General features: G+C 48.8%; 1 protein-coding gene across 22 annotated transcripts in view; it reads left to right on the top strand.

Moving 5' to 3' along the window:
* NFX1 (nuclear transcription factor, X-box binding 1) overlaps positions 1 to 5,573 on the top strand; it is an 84,981-nt gene extending 79,408 nt beyond the window's left edge. For 6 of the 22 annotated variants that reach the window (XM_074017322.1, XM_074017319.1, XM_074017315.1 and 3 more), the window contains exons 22-25: positions 835 to 980; positions 1,723 to 1,827; positions 3,782 to 3,861; positions 5,108 to 5,573. In XM_074017322.1, coding sequence (XP_073873423.1) covers positions 835 to 980; positions 1,723 to 1,827; positions 3,782 to 3,854 — 324 coding nt within the window. In that variant the 3' untranslated portion in view covers positions 3,855 to 3,861; positions 5,108 to 5,573. Of the gene's footprint in view, positions 1 to 834; positions 981 to 1,722; positions 1,828 to 3,781; positions 5,041 to 5,107 lie in introns of those variants that run through there. The other 16 variants (XR_012424636.1, XR_012424635.1, XR_010581535.2 and 13 more) reach the window with 3 other exon arrangements.
* Positions 5,574 to 12,506: the final 6,933 nt, after the last annotated feature.

Below are 12,506 nucleotides of genomic sequence, written 5' to 3'. Positions count from 1 at the left end.
AATTCTAAAGGCAGGAATGTCCCCTTGGGGAAGGATAAAAGTTGTATGACTATAGACGGAGAGCAGTGGGATAGACTCCTTCAGAAGAGGGAGACCCCTGTCCTAGAGGCAGCCAGGGATGTCACGGAGGTAGCTTTAAGTGAAAAAGTCTTGAGTTTAGTCAGAAGCCCCCAGCGCTGCATTGGCTCCCTCCCTCTTCCATCAGAGGGGACTGTGAGTAAGGATGAGATAGCTGCTTTAGCCCCTGTGTTTAATGCTGGTGGTTTTCCTTCCCAGTCTCCTTACCCTCTTCCCATTCCCCTCCTTTCCTTCCTTCTGTTACCACTTCCCAGGAGAATACTAACATGAAGGAGAAAATGGAGTGCATTGTTCCTCTCCTAATTAAGAAACCCGAACAGATGTGTTTCTCTGCTTGTGTGTCTGTATCTGAATACTCATGATTTTTAAAGTAGAACATACTTTTAAAGGAAATAATCTTTTCTTGTTTTGTAAGTCTTTATTTAGTTATTTTTGGGGAATATCACCCACTCCCCCGTGATGGAACCTATCAGGAAGAACCATTACGCTGTCTATCTAAGTCGTGGTTCACTTACCCTTTGTCCCTAACCCTGTCCAGCTGCTACTGTTGTGGCTAACAGAGTAGGTGAAAGAAGTGCATCAACACCCATCTTCCCAAACCCCTCCAGGCTTGCTTGGCAGTTAGTAAAATGCTCTATGCTGTGGGCCTCTAAAATCACCTCATTGATCCGTGTAATTCTTGTGTGGTAAGATTAGTTGTAAGCCTTTTGTTTTCAGAATGATATGATCAATCTGTCATCTCTTCCCTTAATACAGGGAAAGAATAGTAAGAAAAGCCACAGCTTCCCTCCCATGAACAGAGACCACCGCCGGATCATCCATGACCTGGCCCAAGTTTATGGCCTAGAGAGCGTGAGCTATGACAGTGAACCAAAGCGCAATGTGGTGATCACTGCCGTCAGGTAGGTCGATCCCGCCATCAGAGGAAGAACTCCTAAGCAGGGCAAACTGGACCCAAGAAGCAGGGTCTGTCAATATTTGTCTTTCTCACTACCACTCTCCCTCTTGGAAAAGTAGAAGGAAAATCTGCTACTCTGGCACTTCCCTGATAATCTAAAGGCCTGAGCCAAAGAGTAAAACCTATGCCTCGATCCATAGGGCAGATGCACTCAAAATGCACAAGTGTCACATCTGCCTACAGTCATACCAGATGGCGGAAGCAGCATTTCTTCAGGCAAGGGGGCCTGCCCATCATATCTGCTCTTTTCTCCTTCTGTCTCCTGGTCCTCTGTCTGTCCTCTCCTTGGCTCTGTCCTCTTGGCAGAAAACAGAAAGAATGCTAAACTCTGGTTCAAGGCACCCTCTGTGAATGGTGGTTTTGCCATCAGAGGAAACTGAAGCAGTAATGTGACCAGGAGGGGACAGGGAGGACCTAGGATCACTCTCAGAACCTGGGAATAGGAAGAACTTCCCAATGAAGAAAACTTAAGTCTGACATGAAAGGAAGTAAGCCACAGGCCTAGCATAGATGGGTGGAAGGGATGGGGGGTTAAATGCAGGTGGCCATGCCTGAGAGCAGACAGTTCATACCAGAGAGTGCTCAGTAGGTCATAGTGCCAAAATCGTGGGCTGAGTTTCTAGCTTTCTGTCCATCTCCACCAACGATTCTCACTTTTCAATGCTTGGTGTTTTGACTTTTTTCAGGGGGAAGTCCATTTGTCCTCCTACAACGCTGACAGGTGTGCTTGAAAGGGAAATGCAGGCACGGCCTCCACCACCAATTCCTCATCACAGACATCAGTCAGACAAGTAAGATTCTCCAGCTGCTTTCCAAGGGGACCTATCTGTCCAGAAAAGCCAAGAGGGGTTGAATTGTCCTGGGCTGCACCAGCCATTGGTGGCCTCCTCAGGCCTTGCCTTGGGGTACCATGTTCATATATGTAATGTTTAGTTGGGGTATCAGACACATTTGTTCCCACCACAGGGGTCCTAAGTTTGATGTTTGTAGTGCTTGATTCTAGAGAGAGCAGTCACTGGACGTAGTTTCCACGGTGTAGATGGTGACACTGGGAAGTGGATTCAGTCTGTCACACCAGATAGTTTAAGACTGAAACATCATGTAGTTAAGAATAGTTACTCTGGGCTGGGCGCGGTGGCTCACACCTGTAATCCCAGCACTTTGGGAGGCCAAGGCGGATGGATCACTTGAGGTCAGGAGTTCGAGACCAGCCTGGCCAGCAAGGTGAAAACCCATTTCTACTAAAAAATACAAAAAAGTAGCCGGGTCTGGTGGTGGGCACCTGTAAACCCAACTGCTTGGGGGACTGAGGCAAGAGAATCACTTGAACCTGTGTGGGAGGTGGAGGTTGCAGTGAGCTGCGATCACGCCAGTGCACCCCAGCCTGGGCAACAGAGAGACAGACTCCGTCCCAAAAAAAAAGAACAGTTACTCTGAAGATGGAAGTGGGTGTGGGGATGAGAATTGCCAGTGACAGGGGTGGGTGGTACTTTCTTGTTTTGTTCTGTCTACTTCTGTATGGTTTGAATAATTTTAATAACAAACATATTCATGATTTAAGGAGAAAAGAAAGCCAAGTTGGCAAGGGGCAAGTCTGCCAGATGTTTTCTTGGACGGGAGCAGGGAAGGAGCTCTGAGAGTTGGGGGACTATTGGGCTTTATTTGGAGAAACCAGAATTGTGGCCCGAAACCAACTTTAGAGCACTTAGTCATACCCCCAGTTGTCCCAGTTGTTTGTCACTTGTCAGGGAGAGGAAGGGAAGGCGGGATGGTGCTCCTCTGCTGCCCCACTGTAACCAAGGCAGTGTGGCTAAAAGTTACTTCAAAGCCCAGAAGGAGAGGGGTGCCTACTCCCGTTCTGGCTTTCCACAAACAAGTCCTAGCAGTACCTCCTCTGTGATTCCTGCACAAAACCTCTGGAAGGGTGGTTAGGGCAGTTTACAAGGTCACCATGAAGGTCAAGCACTTAGTGTTCCTGTGGGACTGGTAGGTGTTGCCCACTGGGCTCTGACTCAGCCAAGAGCGTCCTGGTCCCCAGGACCAGCCCCTCTCCACCCCTAGGAGCTGAGTGCCCTAGGTTCTGGTCAGCACAGCCTACAAATCCATATGGGCGGTCACTTTGGAAACATGAGGGGTTTTCTCAGACACTGCCACAGTCGGGTCCAGTCCTGCTTAGACACAACCATGTGAAGTTATTGGCCCCTTTATCCCATGCTATCTTTTTGAAAACACTTTGCTTGCTTTATTTTTGTACAAAACTCCATTACAGAAACTTTTTAGAGCAGAGAGGATAGTATTACTATCATAAATGCCCATGTGCCCATTACCAAATTTCAAAATCACCAGCTCATGTTTGTCCCACTATCAAAACTTCACAAGTGAGATGCTCGCTTGGCCTAAGCTATTAACTGAGCATTCATTGAACTGTGAAGGCAGGGAAAAATAATCATCATGTATGAAATACTGTGAATAGATTGTCAAAGGTTATCTCTAAACTGTAAAGTGTAAATAGAGAATTTGTTATCTCACAGAATGAAATTCCCCATGTAATATGTAAATCTAGAAAAAACAAAAGTTAAAAAAATTGTTCACAAAGGGCAGAAGGAAAAAAGTAAGAATAAAATAAAAATAAAGTAAATGTTTAAGCTTCACAAATGGTAAATCAGCTGATCCTTAACTTTCTGAAGACCTATATCTGTTTCCCCCAAAGAAGAAAAGACTGATCATTCTTTGTTTGTTTTTCAGGAATCCTGGGAGCAGTAATTTACAGAAAATAACCAAGGAGCCAATAATTGACTATTTTGATGTCCAGGACTAAGATCAAGGTGCACTTAGATAAAAGAATGATTAGGTATAGTGAGGACTCATTTGCCAGCAGATAAATCATGCCTGTTCCCCTCTGCCTGGCAGAATCACAGTCTCACATACTGTCTTGTACTGACACATCCAAAGCATGAGTGTGTCAGAAATCCCTTGTCTATTCCTATCTGTATAAAGTGTTTCATTATGACCAGATCTCCGATTGTATGGTCACTAGGTATGCAATTGTGTATTCAAAGAGGCTCTTCACACCATCACTGTGATTCCTCTGAGAGTTGGGGGACTATTGGGTTTTATTTGGACAAACCATACTTTTAGCCTGAAACCAACTTTATGCCACTAAGTCATAGCCTCAGTTGTCCCAGTTATTTGTTCTCCTGAAAATGCCTGAAACATCAGACAGACATTGCTTGCTTTACCCAAACTGATTAAAATCTTTAGGAGCACAAATGAATTTCTTAGTCTGAAATACCAAATAATGAATTGGTATACCATATCTGGAATTACACATGTTGTCTTAAACCCAGCCATCTTACCTAAGTCTTTTGCCAAAACCTCTCATAGGTATATCTAGCTGAACTTACTTTAGCGTTTCCCAATGTGATCAGTTCTAGACCTAGAAGGGGTCTAGAACTGCTTTACAGATTTCCATTTCCTTAAGTCCCCTGGCACTTCTCGTATCACATCACTGAACCTGTTCGATAACAATCAGTTTGGCCGTCCCCCATGATGGTAGGGGATATATAGAGCAAGTTTTTCTGCCAGGTTCACACTGTGGTCTCTGAACCGACCAGTATATTCCTAACTCCTCTCTGATAGAGAAAGAGTCTCAAATGGACAACTGTCCTGTGTTGCTTTTCCCTAGGCCTTCAGCAGCCATATTGGCTCTCCCTGCCTCTGAGCTCTGGACTCTATTCGAATATCCTAAGTAGTGTATGGACAGTTCAGGGCTTATGTCCAGCAGCCCACTGGAGGCATTCTTCAGGTTCCTTTAAGGCAGGTGCATTGATAGTTCCATTAGTATGACCCTTGCATTGGCACCCCTCCAGCCTGGAGGCCAGGCCTCCAGCAACTTCCTTCTGCCCCAGAACAAGCCAGAAGCCCCAGAGCAACAGCAGGAGACTTGAGAAGTAGAGTCACGAAAACAAGCACTTAATTAAATTACAGAATTTAACTTTATAGGGCTTCCTTTTGATGTTTTCATTTTTTTATTTCTTTTCATTTTTTTCCTCAATCCTCCTCCTCCTGTAGCAGGGCTGTCCTTTGGTCCTTACCCGGTGTGCTTCGAAAGGGATCAGGAACAGCAGCAGGAACAGGCAGCTGGAGGGAAGTGACAGAAAACAATGAAACCACCTCTGTCTGCGCCCATGTAGTGCAGGTCATTGGCCCCACACACAACAGGAAGCCCATGAGCATCTGTTACGTCTTTCAAGCAGTGGGTTCCGTGGATGAACAATACGTGTGAGAGTATCTCAGAATCAGCAAAAGGCAGGAGACCTGACATCAGATTCTAGCTCTGCCACATAACAACTTGCCACTTGATGCAATGAAAGTTTCACTGACCTCATTAGGGTTGTGAGGGTTAAAGGTGTAATATACATGGAGGTACCTGATCCATCAAAGATGCTCAAGTTCATAAAAATGATACTCAGTATCTAGAAAATATGTACACGTCTTCCTCCATAATACTAGCCAAGTAAAAGGTGTGGAATGCTAACCAGGCCTCTTCTGGTGAATATTTGCATGCCTACCCTGTGCCAGCCTTGTGCCAGGGCTGTGGGAAGCAGATGCAGGCTGGTTTCGTACATTCAGTAATCCAGGGAGCACACATGTGAACAGATGTTCTTAGTGGAATTGGCTGGTCTGCCACCAATAGGTCATTAATCGGTTATTAAAAGCTGAAGAGTCCTAAGAGGAATATTTTGTGAAGTCGCGGTAGAAATGGGTTAGCTCTGGGAGTCGGGGCAGGACACATGTGGGAAAGTGAAATGGGAGGAAGCGTTTGAGCTGAGGCTTGAGATGGTAGACTGCCATTTAGAGGAGGAAAGAGGCACATGCCGAGTGAAGGTAAGCAGCAGGAGACAGGGCTGGGGGAATGGTCGAGGAAGGGTTGTCCAGAGCAGGCAGACTACTAGGGGGACAGGTGATGAGGCTGGAGAGGTGGACAGGGGTCAGCTTATGGAGCGCCACAGGTAGTGACAAGAATTTTAAGCAGAGTGGCATGGCCAGATTTAGGATCTAGACCAGGATTCAGCAAATGTTTTGTGAAAAAAGATCAGATAGTAAATATTGTAGACTGTGAGACTTATAGTTTCTGTTGCAGCTGTCCAACTCGGCCATCATAGTGTGAGAGCAGCCGCAGACAATATGTAAATGAAAGAGTAAGACTCTGTTCTAACGCTTTATTTGTGCACACTGAAATAATTTCATATGATTTTTATGTCACAAAATATTCTTTTGACTTTTTTTCCCAACCATTTATAAACATAAAAACCATTCTTAGCTCATGAGTTGTGCAAAAACAGGCAACAGGCTAGATTTGACCAGGGACTTTATTTTACCTACTCTGTTCTGGAGCAGTCCGTCAGGCAGAAGAGTATAAAAGGGATTGGAGGGCTACTTCAAGGCAAGAAGCTCAGCCAGGAAGCTGCAGAAGTGATCCAGGGAGAGAAATGAGGGTTATAGGAGTTGGCACTGCAAAGAGGGAGAGATTCAGATCAGGGAGGTAGGATTGGATGCCAGAGGTTAATGGGAGAACTAGCCCCCCTCAAATCACCAAGGGGACCCCAGGTCTCCTCAGCAAGGGGAAGCTGCTGCTCGTAGCTTTGGTGGATTCCTCACTGAGCTGTGGCATTGGACAAGAGTGTACAGGAGCATGAGCTAGAGGGAAAGAGCCCTCTGCCTCCGCCACCCCATGCATGGAGGGAGGGCACCAGGACCCCAAGCTGTTGCTCCCTGAGAATCAGGTGGTAACTTCTCTCCCACACTGTCTTCAGCAGGAGAGTTTTTTTTGTTTTTGTTTTTGTTTTTTTTGAGACAGAGTCTGGCTCTGTCGCCCAGGCTGGAGTGCAGTGGCCGGATCTCAGCTCACTGCAAGCTCCGCCTCCCGGGTTTAAGCCATTCTCCTGCCTCAGCCTCTGGAATAGCTGGGACTACAGGCGCCCGCCACCTCGCCCGGCTAGTTTTTTGTACTTTTTAGTAGAGACGGGGTTTCACCGTGTTAGCCAGGATGGTCTCGATCTCCTGACCTCGTGATCCGCCCGTCTCGGCCTCCCAAAGTGCTGGGATTACAGGCGTGAGCCACCGCGCCCGGCCCAGCAGGAGAGTTTTTATGGGCCAGAGCTTTCCAGAGACCAAATTCTCTCTGAAATTCCCTCTGGCTTGTTTGGCAGGGCCAGTTGCTGTCAATAGTGTTACCTGCCTGGCATGCAATAGTGGTTATATGCGGGACTGTGGAGATGAAAGCAGGCCCTCCTAGTTGCAGGTCTGTTGGCCACAGCCCTAGATCCTGTCTTGAAGAGGCCGGAGAAGGTGGCAAGGGAGGAGGAGGAGAAGGTCTTGAGGGAGGAGGAGGGGCAAAGACTCGCTCACTGAGTCCTATAGATTAAGGTTTGGGGGAGAATCCCTCCTGTGTAGTGCTGGTCTTCTTTCTTTATGCCCGAAAGCCTGGAGACCTTGTTCCCTAAGGAGAACCTGCTGATGTGCCTCCTCTTCTAAAATCAGGGAGGGACAGCCAGGCCAGCTCCTTCACCATGGCAGACCTGCCTTCCTCATTAGCCTTCCTCACACACAAACATTGGGAAGTTCAGCCTCCCTAACTTCCCACATGGCCTCAACACAGATGTCCCATAGCATCTCCCATGGCTCAAGGATCCCCAGGGACTTCTCTAGGCCATGTCAGTCCCTCAGCCTACAAAGGCCAAGCCCAGAAGGAACAAGTTCCCTGGGGTCACACTGCCACACTAGAAACATCCTGTACCAGGAGGGGGCTGAGTCCTCAGGACAAGGGGAGCTGTTTTTCTTCCTGGCTTCCCCAAACGCAGCTCAGTGGGAAGTCCTTCCCAGTGTCCCAGGCTCCCCTCAGCCCAGGCTTCGCAAGATCATTCTTCATAATGCCCAACCTTCTGGGAGAGCTGTCTGCAGAGAATCCAGCTGGACAGCTAGGATATCTGTGTTGCTGCCTCCACTCACTCTGTCCCTGGGCAGTTTGGGCATCAGTTTCTGCATCTGTCAGGTGAGATAATGGTTCCTGCTCATGGGCTTCCCAGAGCGATCGTGAGGGTGGTGAGTAGACAGAGAGGGTCAGAGATCAGGAGAGTCTCTAAGCGCCATGTGGCATCTCAGCACAGGCGAACCTCTGGAGCCCATACCAGGTCTGGCCCTCAGAGAATAGCTCTTGGGGAAGGGGGAAAGGAACAGAGCTGTAATCAGGCTGCTCAGACAAGGGCTAGGGTTTTGGCCACCCCTACTGACACTCCCCTCACTAGATTCAAGCCTGACACATCAGTGAGGGAGTTGAAAGTCCTCATCTGCTCACATTTTCCCCAGAACCTTTTTTTACAGTAGGTAATGGCTATTGAGCACTTAATATGTGCTGAGCACCACAGCCATCTCTTACTCCTCAAAGCCCCATGAAACCAGCATGGTGGCATACATCTCAGCTACCCAAGAGGCTGAGGCAGGAGGATTGCTTGAACCCTTGAGTTGTGCAAGCCCAGGAGGCTGCACTGAGCCACATTTGCACCACTGCACTGCAACCTGGATGACAGAGCAAGACCCTGCCTCCAACGAAACAAAGGCCAGGTGCAGTGGCTCAGGCCTGTAATCCCAACACTTTGGGAGGCTGAGGCAGGAGGGGATCACTGGAGCCCAGAAGTTCAAGACCAGCCTGGGCAGCAAAGTGACACCCCGTCTCTACAAAAAATTAGCCAGGTATGGTGGCATGCACCTATAGTCCCAACTACTTGGGAGGCTGAGGTGGGAGGATTGCTTGAGCCCAGGAGGTTGAGGCTGCAGTGAGCCAAGGTTGTGCCATTGCACGCCAGCCTACACAACAGAGAGAGACGTCTCAAAAAAAAAAAAAAATCCCCGTGAAGTATGTATTCTTATTATCCTCATTTTACTAGAGGGGAAACTAAAGATTGGAGAAGTTAGGTCTCTTGCCCAAAATCACTCAGCAAACAACCGATGATCTGAAATTCCTCTCAGGTCTGTGTCCTTGACAAGAGCTGTATGAATTGCCCCTGAAACTGTCTTAAAACTGCCTTGGAATTGGGGCATTCGTACAGCTCTTTTTGGAGTTCCTGGGGCAGAGTGGCCCAGGTCAGTCCAAGTGGAAGGAAAGTTTACACATATTCCAAAGCAGAAAACACCAGTTAATCCCCAACTCCTGCTCTGGAAGACAAGGCTTTTTCTCCAGTGGCCACTAGGGTGCAGTATGTATCCCTAAACCCGGAGCCTGGGGGTGGAGTGGAGGAACGCTTACACTTTGCCTTCGGAAAGCTCTCTATGTAAAACTGTTCAGTAGAGTTTATAACCAATATTTTTAAAATTTGTCACATTTCATTTTTTTAATATTATTTTCTCTCTGCTTGTTGATATACACAGTATAGGCCATGGGAAGGTTTAGGGCAAAGGAGTGAATGATAAAGCCTAGCTTCTTGTTGTTGTTTTTGAGACAAGTCTTGCTCTGTCCCCCAGACTGGAATGCAGTGGCATGATCTTGGCTCACTGCAACCTCTGCCTCCTGGGTTCCTGCAATTCTCCTGTCTCAGCCACCTGAGTAGCTGAAATTACAGGCCTGAAATTACAGGCGTGCACCGCCACGCCCGGCTACGTTTTGTATTTTTAGTAGAGACGAGGTTTCACCATGTTAGCCATTCCAGTCTCAGGTGATCCGCCTGCCTCATCGTCCGAAAGTGCTGGGATTAGAGGTGTGAGCCACCGCATCCAGCCTGCTAGCTCATTTTTTTAAAGGGTAATGCTAGCTACTGTATTGAGACTAGACCACAGGGCTGAGTGGGAACAAGGGAAGAGGCTGGAAGACCAGAAGGCCCCTGCTATAATCTGAAAGAGGCAGCATTGGCTGGAACCAAGGTAACAGTGCTGTAGTGGTGAGGAGTGGCTGGATTCTGGACACATTTTGCAGCTTAACACCTATAGCTTTTGCCGACAGCTGGGATGTGGGGTGTGAGAGCGAGAGAAGAGTCAGGGATGACTTTAAAGTTTTTGGCCTGAGCAATTGGAAGACTGAGTTTGATGTTTACTGAGATAGGAAAGTGTGTGGGAGGAGCGGGCTTGGGGATGAAAATCTGTCCAGTAGGCAGTTGTGTGTGGGAGTCTGAAGTCTGGAGACAGGACTGGGCTGGAAATCTAATTTGGGGAGCTGTTAATGGCGCCTATAATGGTATTTAAAGGCTGGTGAAATCATGTAGGGAAGGAGAGTGAAAGAGAAGATGTCCAAAGGTAACTATGCCCTGGGTACACCCTCATCCTGAAGGCAGGAAGCTGAGAACAGGGCAGGAGTTAGAGATGTCCAAAGCCAGAGACGGGCTGAAGCTGCAGGACTCAGTGCTACAGGAAGTCCTGTAGGGTGACGGGCTCTAGGGTTTTCTTCCAGGTTGCCTAGGGGAGGATGGGCTTCTCTCACTTATCCTGACCTGTCTGAACCCCTTGAGAGAAGGGCCTGGCCCTAGGGCACATACTCAGTTAAGGCCTCAAGAGTGTTCAGGCTCCCAGGGCCAAAGGAGACCATGAGCCTTGGCTACTTCCACTCCTTTTATTTTCTTTTTTTTTTTTTCCCAAGATGGGATCTCGTTCTGCCACCCAGGCTGGAGTGCAGTGGCGCGATCTCAGCTCACTGCAAGCTCCACCTCCCAGGTTCACGCCATTCTCCTGCCTCAGCCTCCCAAGTAGCTGGGACTACAGGCGCCCGCCACCACGCCTGGCTAATTTTTTATATTTTTAGTAGAGACGGGACTTCACTTTGTTAGCTAGGATGGTCTCGATTCCGACCTCGTGATCCGCCCACCTCGGCCTCCCAAAGTGCTGGGATTACAGGCGTGAGCCACCGCGCCCAGCCGACTTCCTCTCCTTTTCTTTTGCCCCAATATGGGTGCTCTAGAGGTCTCCACAATCTCTCCCTGGGCTACCTCGTCCACCTGCAAGCCTTCAACTGCCACTGCTGGGCTTCAGTGCTCTGTCTCCAATGCAGATCCCTGGCTTTCGCTAGATGTCCCAGCATGTTCAATACCGCAGCCATCTTTCCCCCCCAAACTATCTTCTCATGTCTGCACCACCTACCCAGTTCCTAGACAGAGCCCTGGACAACACCTTCCACCCTTCCCAGAGCCTACTCAAGGTCCATAACTTCCAGCTTCTGAATCTCTTATCTGGTCATCCTCTCTTCTCCCCCACCCTTCACCAGCTGTGTCAATTCAGCTGCCTCTCGTTGCTCTCCTGCCCCCAGTCCCTCCCCTTCCAATTCAGCCTCCACACAGAGGCTAAAGGGCCCCTTCTCCGGCACAAATCTGGCTCTGCCATGACTTGGCTTAACACTCTTTTCTGAATATCTAAAAGATGAAAGTCCCCGCTGCCCACCCTGGCCCCCTAAGCACCTCCAGCCACTCCCTACCTTGCCTGCTCCCTGTCAAGTGCGTCGGTGTGAAGAGAGTCCACCAACAGGCTTTGTGTGAGCAACAAGGCTGTTTATTTCACCTGGGTGCAGGCGGGCTGAGTCTGAAAAAGGAGTCAGCAAAGGGTGGTGGGATTATCATTAGTTCTGTAGGTTTTGGGATGGGGGTGGAGTTAGGAGCAATGTTTTGCGGGCAGGGGGTGGATCTCACAAAAGTAAATTCTCAACGGTAGGGAGAATTAAAAAGAACCTTCTTAAGGGTGGGGGAGATTACAAAGTATATTGACCAGTTAGGATGGGGCAGAAACAAATCACAATGGTGGAATGTCATCAGTTAAGGCTATTGTCACTTCTTTTGTGGGTCTTCAGTTGCTTCAGGTGATCTGGATGTATACATGCAGGTCACAGGGGATCAGGCTTAGCTTGGGCTTAGAGGCCTGACACTCCCCTGCAGCCACACTGAGCATCCTGGGGCTCTGAACTCAGCCTTTGTTCCTGCCGTTACCTCTAGCTGGAACCCCCAAACCCCTGTCCCTGGTGAACAAGACTGCCTAGTATGGGTGAGAAGTGCCTTGAGAGCTGGGGTAGGCACTGGGTTGGGGGTCAGGGGTGGCGGGGAAAGAGGGAGTCCTTCCAGCGGGGCTCTGGAGGACCTCTCAAATGAGGCATCTCCTTCCCGCTTCAGAGACTCTTGCGGGGCCAAAGGTTGGGTGGGCCCAGGAGGGCACCTTCAACTAGCCTTCCTCTGCCCAAAAACTGAGTCTCCCTTAGCCTTAGAAGTTTTATCATCTGTCTCATATCCCCTGGCACAGGACCAGAGGCCAAGGCAGGGCTTGGGGAATGGCGAGGGTTAGGGAGGGCAAGAACACGGTTTTGCTACCCCTGACAGGGCTCTTCCAGGGGCCTATTGCAACCCCCATCTAAGGACTCCTCATTGGCCAGTGAGGGTTTGTGTGGGTCCCTGGAGGACTCAAAGGATCAACCCAAAATTTGGGGCCTCATCTGTGTGAGCTGTGT

Source organism: Macaca fascicularis, chromosome 15 (assembly GCF_037993035.2).
Source record: "Macaca fascicularis isolate 582-1 chromosome 15, T2T-MFA8v1.1".
NCBI lineage: Eukaryota > Metazoa > Chordata > Mammalia > Primates > Cercopithecidae > Macaca > Macaca fascicularis.
The sequence above is the reverse complement of the archived record's forward strand: the minus strand, read 5'-3'. Positions and strand labels throughout refer to the sequence as shown.